The 19,014-nt window shown below is 42.3% G+C and overlaps 1 protein-coding gene across 2 annotated transcripts in view; it reads left to right on the forward strand.

Moving 5' to 3' along the window:
* MED4 (mediator complex subunit 4) overlaps positions 1-19,014 on the forward strand; it is a 133,124-nt gene that overhangs the window by 104,925 nt on the left and 9,185 nt on the right. Inside the window, exons 1-2 of one of the 2 annotated variants that reach the window (XM_019936581.2) lie at positions 7,951-8,109; positions 18,695-18,761. In XM_019936581.2, the coding sequence (XP_019792140.1) occupies positions 7,985-8,109; positions 18,695-18,761 (192 nt within the window). In that variant the 5' untranslated portion in view covers positions 7,951-7,984. Of the gene's footprint in view, positions 1-7,950; positions 8,110-18,694; positions 18,762-19,014 lie in introns of those variants that run through there. The other variant, XM_019936582.3, reaches the window with a different exon arrangement.

Genomic DNA, 19,014 nt, shown 5'->3' on the forward strand with positions numbered 1-19,014 from the left:
ACAAAGCACAGAGCTGATCTCCCTGTGCTATGCGGCTGTTTCCTACTAGCTATCTATTTTACATTTGGTAGTGTATATATGTCCATGCCACTCTCTCACTTCATTGGGTTGTGGACATATCTTTATGGAGGTCCACCGTTGAATTCACTATGCATTTGAATCAAGAAGTTGTTGAGATATTTTAACCATTCTCTTTCTGACATTGATTCCTTACTCTAGTTCTCCTTTTCTCCATCCCTGCCTATCTTCCTGCCCATCTCCAACACTTAGCCCAGCCAACTTTTACCTTCTTAGGAGTTTCTGATTTCACCTCTTCCAGGAAGCCTTCCCTGACCAGTGTTGTTTTGTTTGCCTTCTACAGGCCCAGTATTTAGTGTGATCCCTGGCACATAAACAGAGCTTAATAAATATCTGTTGAAAGAATAAATGAATCTATCAAAGGAGGCCAATGATGATTCCTACCTTTCTTTGGTATTACTGAGAAGTGGTAAGTTTTCAATGATACCTGGAGAACTTCAGGCAGGAGATAAGACTTAATCTTTTTAAATTTTTTAATAAATTTATTGATTTATTATTTTTGACTACGTTGGGTCTTCATTGTTGCGCGTGGGCTTTCTCTAGTTGCGGTGAGTGGGGCTTACTCTTCGTTGCTGTGTGCAGGCTTCTTGTTGCGGTGGCTTCTCTTGTTGCGGAGCACGGGCTCTAGGTGCAGGGGCTTCAGTAGTTGCACCACACAGGCTCAGTAGTTGTGGTGCACGGGCTCTAGAGCGCAGGCTCAGTAGTTGTAGTGCACGGGCTTAGTTGCTCCGCAGCATGTGGGATCTTCCCGGACCAGGGATCGACCCCGAGTCCCCTGCATTGGCAGGTGGATTCTTAACCACTGCACCACCAGGGAAGTCCGGAGACTTTATTTTTAGAAGGTTTGTTAATTCCAGAAAACCTTTGCATTGAAACCACACCATGAATATTTAAAAAGAATGAGATGTTTAACTTAAACTGTTTTTTGTTCTCAAGGCACAAGAATGTAGGGAGTTAAAGACAAATTGCCACACTTTCCACAGGGCTAATGACTTTAATTAATGTTGAAGAATTTTGGACAGTGGGAGTTTTTTGTTGTGTTGTGTTTTGGAATGAGGAGGATAAGGTTCTTCTGATGAAAGCTTCCCAGTGTAACTAGGACAGGAGGATGAAGAAGATAAGAGGCTTTGTTCAGCTTGTAAAACTTCTCCTGATGTAGGACAGCCCCAGCTGGATTGACCAGAGATAACTCGGCTTATTAAAAGTAGTTAAAATGGCACATTTTGAGGCTTTGTAATTGATTTAAAATTTGAAGTTGCTAACACAACATTGTAAATCAACTATACTCTGACATAAAATAAAAACTAAATAAAAAAGTTTTTAAAGAAACATATACATATAAATTGAAGTTGCTGCCCTAAAACCCAGCAACTTAATGGGAACCCACCCCTTCCCCTCAGTAGCTTTTTGAGAGGTGATTTATGGTTCAGAAACCATAAATGTGATTCTTGACATCAGAGCTTGCTCCTGAATTGAGTGTTATTTTTACCTGGGATTAGGGACTCTGAGGCCTGTGCTTTGAGATACAGTCTCAAGGCTTTCTGCTTTTTGAAGAAGGAGTTAATCAATGCCGTGGGCCTGTTTTCCTTTTCTCACTGCCTGACCACTGGGAGAGAAATGCCTGAGTCTGACTCTCCACCTCCACCCCTGTGGGTTTGACCTGGAATGTGAGTCTTCAAGCTTACTTTGGGGACTGGCTGCGGGAAGGAGCTTCAGAACAGAGGAAGCTGGAATGAACCATTATTTCTCGAGTTACAAGGTACCAGGGACAGTACCCACCACTGCGCTGCCGAATATTCCATTTTTGGTTGAGGATGTTATAAATATTTGGAGTTGCTTTTGAGACTCTTCAAGGAGAATATGGACAGAAGTCATTGACAGTAAGGCTTTACCAGTTAGAAGCAAAATTGTAGACAACTACAGTTTGTTTTCAGTGTCTGATGATTTCAGCATCTCTGTCAACAACAACAAATCCAATAATTGTTATTGGTGTCCACTCCATTTCAGACAGTATTCTAACACTGGGGCTATGTCTGTGAGCAAAAGGGCCAAGAGACCCTGTCCTCATGGAGCTTACATGCTAGTGGAAGAGACAACTGGCAAAGCACACATCAAGTGAATTATATAGAGTGTTAGAAGATGACAAGTGCTGTGGGAACAAAGTAGAGCGGGGTAAAGGCGATGGAAGGTGGGGTGAGACTGCAGTAGTAAACAGGGTGGCCAGGCTGGGGGTCCTGGAGAAAGTGACGTTTGTGCAGGAAGTGAGAGGCTAGCCATGGGCCTAGCTGGGGGACAACGGGTGAAGACAGGGAGAATGGCCAGTGTGAGGGCCCTAAGGCAGGAGTGTCCTGGTGTGCTTGTGGACCACAATGGCTAGAGCAGAATGAACAAAGGGAAGTGAAGACAGAAGAGCCAGAGAAGTAATGCCAAGTCAGATGACGTTGGGCCTCAGAGCTAACCGTGTTTGGTTTTCACTCTGAGTGGGATGGCGAGCTGCTGCAGAGTTGTGGGTTATTTTGGCGCAGCACGTGGGATCTTAGTTCCCGGACCAGGGATCAAACCCGCGCCCCCTAGTGGAAGCGTGGAGTCTTAACCACTGGACCGCCAGGGAAGTCCCAGCTGCAGAGCTTTGAGCAGAGGAAAAACATGACCTAACTTGAGTTTTAAGAGGATCACTCTGACCGCCATGCTGAGAATGGTCTGCAGACATCGGGGGAGAAGCCGGGAGAACGGTGACAAGGCAATTTCAGGAAACACCGGTGAGAGATGATGGAGATGTGGACCTGCAATTAGAAGTGGAAAGGTGAGGAGTGGAAAAGTTCTGGGCACGTTCTGGAGGCAGAACCACCTTGATTTCCTGATGGATCGGCTGCGGCGTATGAGAAACAAGGAGCAGAGTCGAGGATAACCCCAAGTTTTTTTGCCTGGACAACGGAAATGAAGAAATTGCCATCAATTGAGTCGAGGGAGGCTGCAGGTGCTTTGGGTGGGACGGTGAGGGGCGTAGAACAGGAGCTCTGCTTCGCTTATGTCTTTCAGACACCTAGGTAGAGGTATCTAGGGGGAGCTGCAATACAAGTCTGAGTTCAGAGGACAGGTCTGGGCAGGAAATAAAAGTTTGGGAGTCGGTTTACGGGTAGCATTTAAAGCCACTGGACTGAATGAGGTGATCAGACGTGAGTGCCGATAGAGATGAGGGCCTAGCAGTGGCCCGAAAACACTCTTGTGTGTAGAGGTCAGGAGGAACCGGGAGGAAGCAGCCACAGTGATGGAGAAGAGAGACCAGGGAGGAAGCAGAAGAATGAAGAGGGTCTGGCATCTTAGAAATCAAGTGAAGAAAGCGTTATGGAGGAGAAGGGGTGATGGACTATGTCCAGGGCTGCTGAGAGATCAAACACAGCGAGCACTGACCGTTAACATTAGGCAGCACGGAGGTCTCCGGTGACCTTTACGAGCTGAGTTTCGGTGGGGAAGTAAGGGTGAAAAGCTAACTGAAATTGACACAAGGAAGGAATGGACTTGGTAACAAAATAGTCTGAACTCTTTGCTGCACAGGGGAGCAAAGAAGGAAAGCAGTTGCTGGAGTGGGAAGCGGGGTCAAGAGAAGAATTTTTAAATAGGAAAAATAGCAGCAGGTATGATGAGCAGGATGAGTAGGGGGTGGAAAATACCACAAACTGGGTTTTGCTTAAACAGTAGAATATTTTCTCACAGTTATGGAAGCTGGAAGTCCAAGATTAAGGTGTCAGCAAGGTTGGTTTCTCCTGCAGCCTTCCCTTGGCTTGCAGACGGCCGCCTTCCCGCTGGGTCCTCACACCATCTTTCCTCTGTGCCTGCACATCCCTGGTCTCTCAGTATGTCCAAATTTCCTCTTCCTATAAGGACACCAGTCAGCTCACCCTAACAGCTTCACTTTAACTTAATTACCTCTTTAAAGGCCCTACCTTCAAATACAGTGGCATTCTGAGGTACCGGGGGATAAGGCTTTGACATATGAATCTTGAGAGCAAATAGTTTGGAGCCCATAACGACACCCTCCATCTATACAGTGCATCATAGATGATCATCTCAACACACCACTTTATTTGTACATGTTTGCTTTGACTTTCTGCCCCTGGAACACATAAGTTACACAAACTTTCCCTTTGGGTAGTTTCAGGTAGAAGGTGTTGTTTTTCTAAGACCTAGGGTTGGTATCATCCTTACTCTCCAATGCTTGCAAACTTTTTCAATCCACAGTAAAAAATATATTCTGTGTTTGACCTAGTATCCACATACATAAATATACAACCGAAAAAAGTGTCCACAAAGTAGTGATATGCACTTTGATGAAATGTTCTGTTCTATTCTGTTTTTTTAAAAACCTCTACAGAGATATCTGTTAGGTATCTCAAATAAATGATAATTCCTAGTTACATGTAAATAATAGTGTAGTAATGTAAGCACTGACTATCGATTTAACAAAAACTTGGATTTTATAGTAGAAGGACCAATTAAAGATGTTGAGAGTGGTTGCCACTAGGGTGAGGGATGTGACAGGATGTGGGAGTTGGGGAGGTGGTGACTGAAAACTCTGTTTTTGTGAGCTTTTCAGGGCTGTTTGACTTTTTAATCATGCATTATATAAAAAAGTCTATACATTGATAAAAATAAAAAATGATTTTAAAAAGACATGTAATGTGCGCAGCCACCTCTGTTGACTCAGGGGCAGCCTGATTAGTTTCTTGTTCTCACTCAAACGTCCACCAAAGGTTGTAGCTGCTTTTTGCTCAAATCTCCGAACTGTGTGTTTGACGGTGCTTGTGTTTTAGACAAGAGGTGCCCAACCCATTTTCTGTACAGGAAGGCAACTCTTGCTGTAAAAAGAGGCAGGACAACCAGAGGCTAAGAGCACAGACGTTGGAGCCGGTCCCTGGGTTCAGATCCCAGCTGTGCCACTGACCAGCTGTGTGGCCTGGGGCGAGCCTCTCCACTTCTCCGCCTCCAGCTTCATTATCTGTAGCATGGAGATAATTACAGTGCTCACCTCTGGGAGGTTGCTTTGTTTTTTTAATTTATTTTTTATTTTATTTTATTTTTGTCGGCGTTGGGTCTTTTTTGCTGTGCGCGGGCTTTCTCTGACTGGGGTGAGTGGGGGCTACTCTTCGTTGCGGTGCAAGGCTTCTCATTGCAGTGGCTTTTCTTGTTGCGGAGCACGGGCTCTAGGCGTGGGGGTTTCAGTAGTTGTGGCACACAGGCTCAGCAGTTGTGGCTCACGGGCTCTAGGGCGCAGGCTCAGAAGCTGTGGCGCACGGGCTTAGTTGCTCTACAGCATGTGTGATCTTCCCAGACCAGGGCTTGAACACGTGTCCCCTGCATTGGCAGGCCGATTCTTAACCACTGCACCACCAGGGAAGCCCCATTTCTGGGAGTTTTATGAAAAGTAAAGGAGTTCATTTTTTAAACATACTTAGAACAGCACCTTGAGGTTGCAGACATAAATATTCACAAGAAGGTGGTACTTACCCTTTTCGATTCTATAGATTGAGAAAATCTTTTGCACTCAAAGTTACCATGAATTCAGTTATCATAACAATACAAATATATAAAGTATTCATATTTAATTACAGTTGACCCTTGAACAACACAGATTTGAACTGCGGGGGCCCACTTATACGTGGAAGTCTTCCAACAAATATAGAAACTGCATTTTCATTTTACAGATCTTTAAATTAACTAAGTGTGGGGAAAAGCTTGTGTTTGATTACAGATCACAATATATAGAATCAAAAGAATTAGGGTTTGAGTCCTGATTCTGTCCAATCTTATTTCAGCTTTCTGCCTTGGGTGAGTCATTTAACCATTTCTTTGTTTTTGAGGCAAAGATAGCAGTACTCCGATTGGCACCCTTAACTCTCACGTTGCTCAAGGCTCAGCTGTATAATGTATTATAAAATAACTCATATTTTGTTTCTCACGCTTAGGTCTGCACAGTTTGCAAGAGAGTGTATCAGTAGGAAGTGCCGTTACTTATCAGTCTATAGAGACTGTTCAGTGTGCATGTGAATTTGCACAAATCTGAGGGGTATGGAGTTCACAACACACATATACTGCCCACATATTGACCCTCATTATCTGTAAAGTAGGACTTATAATTGGTCATTTTTAACTAATTAGAACCCTCCCAGAACTTTTATGTGGAAGCTACGCTAATATGACCTCTCTCCCCCCACCGGAATCCTGACCCAAGACAAACCTGTAAGAGTTGAGTAAACAAAACCCACACAGGCTGCAGGAGTTTAGCCCATTGGAAACTTAACATAAGAAATTATTGACTAGAGCTACTGGGAGGCATGCTTAGAATGCAATTGTAATTAAGAAAGCTTAAATCTAATTTAGTCCATTGCCTGAGAATTGACTGTATTAAAAGAAGGGGTTAGCCCAGAGCAGAAGTGGAGGGTGGTTGGAAAATAAAAGGTGTCCACGAGTCTCTTGCACTGTCTAGGGAAGGAGGCACGCTGACCTATGAACACAAATATGCCAATCTCTCATATCACTACACTATGGAGGTGCAAATCCATATGATTGCATCAATTAAGTTTTTATTTATGTTCATTTGTTCTGTCAAGTTTATCAAGCGACATTCTGGTGATAATTTATGGCTTCCTGTGTGGGTTTGTCTATGAGTATAATTGTGCTCATCATAAGAGAATAAAGTGGCATTCTGGATTATTATTATTATTCAGCAGTTACCATGAATGAATTTATTTAGCATGAGTCCCAAGGAAATCCTCAGCTCTGGGTGTCCAGCAGGAGTCAGGTTTGGCACATTCAGAAGGACAGAGCAGAGGACAGGACTGGAACGAGGGGACCACAGGTACTCCTGCCTCGCTCCCAGCTGTTGTCTGTAGGTGACAACTTTCCAGCTCACCTTCTGTGACAGCAACTTGGGCCAGATACAGAGCTCCCACTGCCAGTGCTGTTTAACTTCGGGTTTTCCTAGTAAGGAAGGTCTCCTACTGCATTATTCTCCCCCAGAAAAGTGGGCTAAGGTACATTTTTGGTTGATTTGGAATGTGTGCTACATCAATTATTTAAACTATTTTCAACAACCATTTTCATACTATATTGATGGATTCAGTTCGCTGGTCATCTTGAGCAATGAACAAAACAGTTTGTTGGGGGATGTATGATTTTAAAGATGGAGTACGAAATTGTGGAAGCAAGCCAAGTGTCCCTGACAGATGAATGGCTAAGCAAGGAGGGAGGGAAGAATGGGAAATTGTTGATGAACGGATACAGAGTTTCAGTTTTGCAAGATGAAAAGAGCTATGGGGAAGGAGGTGGTGATGGTAGCGCACAGTATGAAAGTACTTCATGCCTCTGAACTGTACACTTAAACACGGTTAACATGGTACATTTTATGCTAAGTGTATTTTACCACAATAAGAAAATAAGATGGATTTCGGTTCCTGTCCCAAAGTGCTTACTGCCTCCCTGAGAGCCCAAGCAGGAGGGTAGGAACAGTGTTATGGGAATGCAGACTAAAGAGAGGTTAATATGAGGAGACCCCGGCCCATTTTACGAAGAAACGACACAAGAGGCAGGCCATTATGTAATTCCCTCAAATGCTTGAAATCCGTTGAGCAGAAGCTTCCCATTCCAGCTTGAATAACCTAAGGCTTAGGAGACCCTGACCGCGATGGAACCCTTCCCTGTTCTCGGTTTGGCTCTCGCTCCAAGGGTTAGACCCGAGAAGCCCTCGCTGCCCAGCAGATGGCGCTGGAGCCCGCCGGGCACCTCCAGGAGCACAGGGGGCGCTCCCGCCCGCCTCTCGTCCCCCGCCTCGGTGACCCTTCCTTCCGCTTGCCGAGCCCGCCTCTCCACGCCTGCGCGTAGCTGCGCGCACGCTGGCCCGTTGCGGAGAATGGCGGCGTCTTCTAGTGGCGAGAAGGAGAAGGAGCGGCCGGGCGGCGGCTCGGGAGCTGTAGGCGGTAACAGCACGCGTGAGAGGCTGCTGTCTGCGCTGGAAGATCTGGAGGTCTTGTCGAGGTGAGGCCGTCGGCCTGAGGGCCTGGCTGGGGCTGGGCAGGGAGGACTGACTCGGGACCACCGGCCTGTCTTGGGCTTGGTGGGGAGGGCCGCGCTCGGGGCTGTGGCGCACGCTCCCAAGGACAGTGCACGAGGGTCGGGACGTGGGCCCGCAACCCTCAGGGGCTCGGACGGCATATTCCCCCCTTAGAGGACATTTTAATACTGACAGTGACTCTGGAACCCCTGACTGTCACAATCGTAGCGAACCTTAGAGGTCGCTGGGTGTGAGTCCCTTCGTCCACCGACACTCGACAGACATGTCAGGAACTCCCCTGGGTGCTGCGCGCTGGGAGAGGTGTTGCGGGGGAGGCTGGATGTCGACGAGAAGGAGCCCAGTGTCAAGGGGGAGAGACTTACATGTCAACAGTGACTGTGGCGCGGAGCTTGTTTTGATAGGTAGTTAGGGCAGGCTTCCTGGAGAAAGGACTGTATGGGGCGAATGAGTCCCGCAGACCTATTAGGCGGCATGTGCCTGGAACAGCATGTGCAAAGGCCTGGAACAGGAGCACGCACGACTTGGTGCTGGAATTACCAGTTTGGGGTGGCGGGAGTGCAGTGTGTGTGGCAGAGGTAGGAGATGAAATTGGATGTCCTCCTCCTTATTCTGCCATTTTTCATGGTAATCTGTCAGATTGAAGCGTTCCTTAGCTCCAATGCATTCACTTGGATGTTAAAATTGTTCTGGTTCTTCCTCCTAAAATGTTCCCATCCCCACTGTTATAATTAATTCTTAATGCAGCTTCCCAACAGTTTCACTTGCCTTAATGCTTCTGCATTTTATCCTTCTATATTACCTGAGAGCAGAGCTATCTTTTTAAAAAAGCTTCTGGTATTACTTTTCTGCTTTAGAATATTTGGTAGCTTCCCATTGCCCAGTGAAGTAAAGTTCAAACTCTTTAGCTTATCGTGCAGTAAAGCCATTCTCCACCCCTGTTAATCCATCTTGTTGTCCTTACTTACTGCCGCATCCCTCTGCCCTCCCATACCCTTTATTCCAGCCTCGGTGAATGCTCCCCATTCTCAAGCTGGCTAGCTTCCTCATCTTCAGTACCGTTTTTACTCCACCTCCAACTTGATGAATCATTCATTTACCCTCCAGAATCCAGTTCAAGTGTCACCTTTTCTGTAGTCAACATTCTTTGACGTTTTTGAATAAGTCTTATATATAGGCATACCTTGTTTTATTCCACTTTATTGCACTTTGCAGATTTTTTTTTTTTACAGATTGAAGCTTTGTGGCAACCCTGTGTCAAGCAAGTCTGTTGGTGCCATTTTTCCAACAGCATTATTTTTAAATTAATACTGTTTTATTTTATTTTTTAAACTTTCTTTTTTTAAATTTATTTTATTATTATTTTTTTAATTTTTATTTTATATTGGAGTAAAGTTGGTTTACAATGTTGTCTTAGTTTCAGGTGTACAGCAAAGTGATGCAGTTATACATATACATCTGTAACCAAGTCCAGGCTCCTACTGCTAACCACATGACAGGCTAATAAATCAAGAGATGAGGTGTTGGGGCAGGGAATAGAGACTTTATTCAGAAAGCCAGCAAACCGGGAGGATGCTGGACTCATGCCCCGAAGAACCATCTTGCCTGAGTTAGAATTCAGGCTTCTTTTATACTAAAAGGGGAGGGGCTAAAGTCAAAAATTTAGGTCAGCCTCCTGCGGGGATGTGTTCATTTCTTCCTCTCTGCAGTCTTTCACAGGTGGGCCTGGTCAAGATGTTTCGCATGAGCTCAGCAAAGGTGTGTTAGCTTAATGCTCATTACCCGGAGGCAGGACTCCCAGAGATGGGCCATCATGTATAATTTAAGCTTATAGGCAACGTCTCTTTAGTAATTAACTTGTAATAGAATAAAAAGGTTCTTCCCTATTACAGATTTTTCTTTTTCAGATTCTTTTCCCATATAGGTTATTACATACAGAGCTCCCTGTGCTATACAGTAGGTCTTTGTTGATGATCTATTATATATAGTGGTGTGTATATGTTGATCCCAACATCCTAATTTATCCCTCCCCCCCACCTGTCCCCTTTGGTAACCCTAAGTTTGTTTTCTAAATCTGTGAGTCTGTTTCTGTTTTGTAAATAAGTTCATTTATATCGTTCTTTTAGATTCCACGTATAAGTGATATCATGATATTTGTCTTTCTCTGTCTGACTGACTTCACTTAGTATGAGAATCTCTAGGTCCATCCATGTTGCCGCAAATGGCATTATTTCATTCTTTTTTATGGCTGAGTAATATTTTATTGTATATATGTATCACATCTTCTTTATCCGTTCGTCTTTTAATGGACATTTAGGTTGCTTCCATGTCTTGGCTATTGTAAATAGTACTGCGATGAACATTGAGGTGCATGTATCTTTTTGAATTACGGTTTCCTCTGGATATGTGCCCAGGAGTGGGATTGTTGGATCATATGATAGGTCTATTTTTAGTTTTTTAAGAAACCTCCATACTTTTCTCCATAGTGGCTGTACCAATTTACATTCCCACCAGCAGTGTAGGAGGGTTCCCTTTTCTCCACACCCTCTCCAGCATTTATTGTTTGTAGACTTTTTGATGATGGCATTCTAACTGGTGTGAGGTGATACCTCATTGTAGTTTTGATTTGCATTTCTCTAATAATCAGCGATGTTGAGCATTTTTTCATATGACTGTTGGCCATCTGTATATGTTCTTTGCAGAAATGTCTATTTAGGTTTTCTGCCCATTTTTGGATTGGGTTGTTTTTTTGATATTGAGCTGCATGAGCTGTTTGTATATTTTGGAGATTAATCCCTTGTTGGTCGCATTGTTTGCAAATATTTTCTCCCATTCTGTGGGTTCTTTTCGTTTTGTTTAAGGTTTCCCTTGCTGTGCAAAAGCTTTCAAGTTTGATTAGGTCCCATTTGTTTATTTTTGTTTTTATTTTCATTACTATAGGAGGTGGATCAAAAAAGATCTTGCTGCTATTTATGTTAGAAAGTCTTCTGCCTATGTTTTCCTCTAAGAGTTTTATAGTATCTGGTCTTACATTTAGGTCTTTAATCCATTTTGAGGTTATTTTTGTGTGTGGTGTTAGAGAGTGTTCCAATTTCATTCATTTACATGTGGCTGTCCAGCTTTTCCAGCACCACTTATTGAAGAGACTGTCTTTTCTCCATTGTATATTCTTGCCTACTTTGTTGTAATTAACTGACCATAGGTGCATGGGGTTATTTCTGGGCTTTCTATCCTGTTCCACTGATCTGTAAATGTGTCTTTGTGCCAGTACCATACTGTTTTGATTACTGTAGCTTTATAGTATAGTCTGAAGTCAGGGAGTCTGATTCCTCTGGCTCTTTTTCTTCCGCAACATTGCTTTGGCTGTTTGGGGTCTTTTGTGTTTCCATACAAATTTTAAGATTTTTTTCTTCTAAAGATCTGCAAAAAATGCCATTGGCAATTTGATAGGGATTGCATTGAATCTGTAGATTGCCTTGAGTAGTATAGTAATTTTGACAGTATTGATTCTTCCAATCCAAGAACATGGTGTATCTTTCCACCTGTGTCATCTTCCCATTTCTTTCATCAGCGTCTTATAGTTTTCAGAGTACAGGTCTTTTGTCTCCTTAGGTAGGTTTATTCCTAGGTATTTTATTCTTTTTGATGCGATGCTAAATGAGATTGTTGCCTTAATTTCTCTTTCTGATCTTTTGTTGTTAGTGTATAGAAATGCAAGAGATTTCTGTTTATTAATTTTTGTACCCTGTAGCTTTACCGAAATCATTGGTGAGCTCTAATAGTTTTCTGGTAGTGTCTTTAGGATTTTCTTTGAATAGTATGTCATCTGCAGTGACAGTTTTACTTATTTTATTTCTTTTTCTTCTCTGATTGTCATGGTTAGGGCTTCCAAAACTATGTTGAATTAAAGTGGTGAGAGTGGACATACTTGTCTTGTTCCGGATCTTAGAGGAAATGCTTTCAGCTTTTCACCTTTGAGTATGATGTTAGCTGTGGGTTTGTCATATGTCTTTATTATGTTGAGGTAGGTTCCCTCTATGCCCACTTTCTGGAGAATTTTTATCATAAATTGGTGTTGAATTTTGTCAAAGGCTTTTTCTGCATCTATTGAGATGATCATATGGTTTTAGTTCTTCAGTTAATGTGTATCACACTGATTTGTGGATATTGAAAAATCCTTGCATCCCTGGGATAAATCCCACCTGATCATGGTGTATGATCCTTTTAATGTATCCTGGATTTGGTTTGCTAGTATTTTGTTGAGGATTTTTGCATCTATGTTCATTAGTGATACTGACCTATAATTTTCTTTTTTTGTGGTATTTTTGTCTGGTTTTGGTATCAGGGTGACGGTGGCTTCATTAAATGAGTTTGGGAGTTTTACTTCCTCTGCAGTTTGTTTTGTTTTTTTGGTTTTGCGGTACGCGGGCCTCTCACTGCTGTGGCCTCTCCCGTTGCAGAGCACAGGCTCCGGATGCGCAGGCTCAGCGGCCACGGCTCACGGGCCCAGCCGCTCTGCGGCATGTGGGATCCTCCCAGTCCGGGGCACGAACCCACGTCCCCTGCATCGGCAGGCGGACCCTCAACCATTGTGCCACCAGGGAAGCCCTGCAATTTTTTGAAATAGTTTCAGAAGAATAGGTGTTAACTCTTCTCTAAATGTTTGATAAAATTCGCCTGTGTAGCCGTCTGGTCCTGGACTTCTGTTTGTTGGGAGTTTTAAAATCACAGTTTCAATTTCAGTACTTGTGATTGGTCTGTTCATATTTTCTACTTCTTCCTGGTTCAGTCTTGGGAGATTGTACCCTTCTAAGAATTTGTCCATTTCTTGTAGGTTGTTCATTTTATTGGCATATAGTTTAAGAACAGCTAATGGTTAATTGGAAAATACCTCCCTTGCTACTTTTTGAGCCAATTTTTTCCACTTGCTTGAATTCTGGGTCTTGTTCTGTTTGAAATATTCCCTTGAGCTCTTTCTTCTTTTGGGAGAATTCTCACCAGAAGCCCAAGTCTAATACTTGATTGACTTCTAGAATTTTTGCTAAGGAATCTTGATGACACTGATGAGTGTGAAATCAGTTGAGTTAAAATGATCCTTATTATTTGTTCATTTTGACTAACCACATGGTATGGATGGTGGTAATTAATTTTTCTGTAAATATGTTGACTTTGTGAAGAAGTAACACCCCCTTTGGGAAGCAATGGATGCTGCCTTTTGTTCTGAGTAGGTCTTAGTCTGAGAATTTCAAATCTTTGCCTTAGTATAACCAAAGAACTGTTACATCTCACCCTTCTACTCTGGAGTCCAGTAAATTCGTTTCTTTTCTCAGCTTTACTTGCTGTAACATAATTTGTCTGTTTTGCTGAGTAACCCTAGTATATATTTCATGTCCACCAAGTTCAGGAACTGTGTTTCTGAGCCTACCCATTCAGTATAATGGTCTTTGAGAACATCTCCTGACATTGGACAGCCCAGTAGTCAATATTGAGATCTTGCCTCTAGATTGGCTCCTGGGCTGTCTATCTATGGTGTGTTTACCTGATGCTGTCGGTACTATAGGAGTGCATATACTTGGTATTCATGTACTCTTTGCTTGAGATAGCATAGCTAAGTAATTTATCAGTTATGTTAAATTTGAGACTAAATTGAAATTCTCTTGTATCTAGATTTGACCAATTTATCCCTCTCTATATTTGATTCTTGATTGTCAAGTATAGCATTTTCGTTTGATGAAGTGTATTTATCCACTGAAATTCTGAATCATTTAAATTTTCCTCAGGAACCTCGGTGTTTCTGAAACTTTCTCCTTCAGCTTTCCCGTTGTACATGATCACCTGAAGTGCTGAGTTCTCTTTTGCTTCCTCTAAAAGAAGCTGTAGTTCTTCTGCTTCCCATGCTCCAGGAATGCCAAAAAGACTTGGATTTCTCGTTAATTTGTAGTCCTCACTGAATCTGTTGACAGATTGGTTAAAGCCTTCTTTCTTGAGGCGCTCTGCTGCCTGTGGTAATAGCCATTGTCTTAGAAGTTCGTTTTTCTTTTTCTCTGGTTTTCTCATGCCGTATCTGCCACATTGTTTTATTTGTTCATCTCTAAAGAAAGACTGGGTGACAGTAAGCAAGTGAGAATTTCTCTCTTTTATAATCCTGGAAATGGTTGTTGGTGGTGATGGAAGAGATGTCACTTTGGTTTGCCACCTAAGACTCATTGGAACTCCTCCACAGAATGAGGCTGCTCCAGTGTGATTGGCTTTCCAAAAAGTCCCATTATGTGGCCAGTCACACATAGATACTTATACTGATTCTGTGATATGTGAAGTTTGTCATCCTATGAATGAACTTATTCTCTTTGCATTTTTTTATGAAAAATGAAAAATACCTCATTATTGTAACCTCTTGACTTTAGAAAGTAGTGGTTGTGAAATTTGGCATATATTTTTTTACTCTTACCTGATTATATAGCCTTCTAGTATATTATTGGGGTGGCCAAAAAGTTCCTTAGGTTTTTAAGTAAAAATGAAAGACACATTTTTCATTTTCACCAAGAACTTCATTGAACAACGTATTCACCCTTTTGTTCCACTACCTTCTGCCATTTTTCAGGCAACTTCATAATTCCATCTTCCCAAAACTTTTTATCTTTTTGAGCAAAGAACTGTTCCAGGTGCCTTTTACAGTCTTCCAGGGAATTGAAATTCTTTTCATTAAGAGAATTTTGTAAAGACCGAAATAAATGGAAATCTGAAGGTGCAATGTCTGGTGAATACCGCAGAGGAATCATAACTTCCCAGCCAAACTGTAACAGTTTCTGCCTGGTCATCAAAGAAACATGCGGTCTCGTGGTATCCTGATGGAAGATTATGCGTTTTCTGTTGACTAATTCTGGACGCTTTTCGTGCTTTCAGTTGGTCTAATTGGGAGCAGTACTTGTTGGAATTAATCGTTTGGTTTTCTGGAAGGAGCTCATAATAGAGGACTCCCTTCCAATCCCACCATATATACAACATCACCTTCTCTGGATGAAGACCGGCCTTTGGTGTGCTTGGTGGTGATTCATTTCACTTGCCTCATGATCTCTTCCGTTCCACATTATTGTACAGTATCCACTTTTCATCACCTGTCACAATTTGTTTTAAAAACGGAACATATTCGTGACGTTTCAGTAGAGAATCACATGCGGAAATATGGTTAAGAAGGTTTTTTTTGCTTAACTTATGTGGAACCCAAACATCAAAGCAATTCACATAACCAAGCTGGTGCAAATGATTTTCAGCGCTAGGTTTCGATATTGTGTGTCAGCTATCTCCCGCGTGGTCTAACGTTGATTGTTCTCAATTAATGTCTCGGTTTGATTGCCGTCAACTTCAACTGGTCTGCCTGACTGTGGAGCATCATCCAGCGAGAAATCTCCAGCACAGAACTTCACAAACCACTTTTGACATGTTTGATCAGTCACAGCGCCTTCTCTGTACACTGCACAAATCTTTTTTTGCATTTCAGTTGTGTTTTTACCTTTCTTGAAATAATCAAGCATAATGTGCTGAAAATGTTGCTTTTTTTCTTCCATCTTCAGTATTAAAATGGCTACACAAAAATTCACCAGGTTTGGTAAGTGCTTTTTTAAATGCATGCTGACATGACAGCTGTCACAGTACAGTCTAACAAAGTTGTTTTGAATGAAGTTAAAGACCACTAAGCGCTGCTAGAGCCATCTACGGAAAAAACCGAACGAACCTTTTGGCCAATCCAATACTTTGTAAGATGTGATAGAATCAGGTAGTCTTTGGAGGAATTAAAAAAAATAGAAACCTATAGGTAGATTGTAGTCTAAAAAGTTTTTCTTAACCTGTTTGTAACTCAGAACTCATTGTGGAACAGAAACCACATTGATAGGAGTCTTGAGGTTTCCCCACCAGCCTATTAATTGTTTACCTGGGGCTTCCCTGGTGGCGCGGTGGTTAAGAATCCGCCTGCCAATGCAGGGCATGGGTTCAAGCCCTGGTCCGGGAAGATCCTGCATGCCGCGGAGCAACTAAGCCCGTGCGCCACAACTACTGAAGCCCGTGCGCCTAGAGTCTGAGCTCCGCAACAAGAGAAGCCACCGCAATGAGAAGCCCGCGCACTGCCAACTAGAGAAAGCCCGCGCACAGCAATGAAGACCCAGTGCAGCCAAAAATAAATTTAAAAAATAAATTAATTTAAAAGAAAATTGTTTACCTGAAGTGTAGTATCACAAATAATATAGGACCTAACCCTGTATAAGTTATATTTGTGTGGAAATGTGGGAGGATTCTAATTTGGCATGCCAGGAGTACAGCTGCTTCCTTTGTAGCGCTACGGGCCTCCCACTCCCATAATGAGAGAGAGGACAGGGGGTCCTTCAGCCTCTCTTCACCCTTGGAGTGGACAGAGGTTTCCACTTTGTCCTAGACAGTTAGTGAAGAGCACTGAATCTTACAGACCTCTCCCTCCCTCCCTTAAAGTAAGCCCTTGTAAGGTTTTCTGTTGATTTATACTCCCAGATTGGCAAGAAAGGGTCATTCTGCATCTCCCACCATACCCCCAACCCCTTACCACCATCCCTTCCCCACAGAAACCAGCTTTTATTTAGGCCAGGGGTTCTCAACTCTCTTCATCTCATTAATGGGGTGCAGAAAAGGGCTAATATAACATGCTATTTTCATAAAATGTCTGTTTAATCCATTAGCAAGTCCTGTCAGCTCTGCTTCCAAAATATATCCTAAATCTGTCCATGTTTCCCCATTTCCATTACTAAATCCTAGTGGCTAGGACGTAGTCAAAGCCAGTGTCATCTTTTGCCTGGGACACTACAAAAACCACCTAACTTGATTCCCTTTCTAGCTCTCTTACAGTCTGTTCTCCAGATAGTTCAGCAGTTGTTTAAAAATGTAAATCAGGTCATGTCCTTTGCCTGTTTAAAATAATCCAGTAGCTTCTCTTTGCACTTAAGAGTGAAATACTAATCCTGTACCCTGACCTACAAGGCCCTACACAATCCAGCCCGCCCCCTCCCTCTCTCTTTCACTCCCTCCCTCCCTCCATTGTCCTTATTTTGTATCCTGCTCCCTGGTGCCTGCTGTGCTCTGGCCACATTTCCTCAAACCCGTCTTTGAGCCAGTGAGCTAGCTGGGTCTTTTACCAAGCATTCTTTCCTCCCACATCTCCTGGCTGGCTTCTCTTGTTTAATTCATGTTTTACTTCAAAGATATTCCCATAGAGAAACCTTCCCTGACCACCCAGTTTAAGTAGCCAAAACTACCTCACTGACCCTCTCTGGTTTAACACTGCTTTATTTTCTTCCTAACCCCTGTCACTCTGGTTTTACTTACATATTTTTTGTCTTCTCTATTAGAACTTAATTGCCATTGTTCACTTTACTAACCCAAGCATCTAGAAAGTGCCTGGCACATAATAGGCACTCAAGAAACATTTGAATGAGTGAATGAAGACTTTTTATTCCCTTATCTACTTTTTTCATTAATTAGGTAATTAATTCATACATAATGGTGTATGGGAGGGAGGTTGAGTCCAATTTGCACCATCCACTAAAATAGCCTGAGGCTAGTGAGTGGAAGGTGGAACTATGAAGGTAAAAATAGCATGGCAGCCAGTGAGAAGGTACAAACCCTGGGCTGACTAGTAGTGGCAGGTAGTTAATTGTGAAGCTGTCCTCTCCTGGATAATTTCTGAATTAAGTCCCATCTATCAACAGTTTTGAAACTAATATATAGAATATTACCTGCTACACATTTTTCCCCAATCATTCTGCTGTTTTTCATGTAGAAAATTAGCATATTTAACAAATGAGCATTCTAGAAATGTATGATTTATTATGTGTAAGTATCCCTCTTAGCTGATACCTGTTTGGTTAATTTAAAAATTTGCAGGTGAGAAGTTTTGTGTCACAACTACTCAGTTCTGCCATTGTAGTGGCAAAGCAGCCTCAGGCAATATGTAAATGAAGGGGAGTGGCTATCATCAAAGAAAAGTTATTTACAAAAACCACAGATGGGCTGCATTTGGCCTGTAGACCCCTTATGTAGGAGTTTTTCTTGCATAAACCACGCATAATGCATTGTCTGCATTTTCTACTTTGGTTTCTTTAAAGTGAAATGAGCACTTGGACACTCATCAAGCAGACTTAGGGCAGGCTCTTGCTGAGTTTTTATGACTTTACTTCTCCTGGTTCCATAGTTATTCTTTACAAACCTCTGTTAAGTGTTTCCAAGCTTAGGTTTTTATAGAAACAGTTTTTCCTATTCACAGTCATACTTCATTTGTATTTATATACTCAATTTATACAATTATAGTAATAGTAAAGTTTGAATAAATGGGCCTGGTAATGAACACAGCTGAGTCTTGGTGAGAATGTACTGTGCCAGTGAGAGCTGAAGTCCACAGTCAAAGTGGCCTGTGGGGCAATAGCTCTGAGTACTCAGCTTGCTGTGGGTACTGTGAATCCAGCAAGTCAGTCAGGTGGAGATCAGGTAGAGCCTCTATTGTATTTACTTTGCAAACTTTTTGTTTTATAGAGAACTTATAGAAATGCTGGCGATTTCTAGAAACCAAAAGTTGTTACAGTCTGGAGAGGAAAACCAGGTAAGTGGTTTCTTTTTGAATTAAACACAAAAAAACCTCCCATCATTTCTACAATTTCCTATTTATATTTACTTTGTGTGAGAACAGGAAGATCAGATTCTATTAAATTATTAATTGCAGTTTTTAAATTGAGTTTTTTTCATCATTTAGGTAAGGTATAATTGACATGTAATACTGTTTTTTTTTTTTTTTTTTTTTTTGCGGTACGCGGGCCTCTCACTGTTGTGGCCTCTCCCGTTGCGGAGCAATAGGC

The sequence above is a fragment of the Tursiops truncatus genome, chromosome 18 (assembly GCF_011762595.2).
Source record: "Tursiops truncatus isolate mTurTru1 chromosome 18, mTurTru1.mat.Y, whole genome shotgun sequence".
Lineage (NCBI taxonomy): Eukaryota > Metazoa > Chordata > Mammalia > Artiodactyla > Delphinidae > Tursiops > Tursiops truncatus.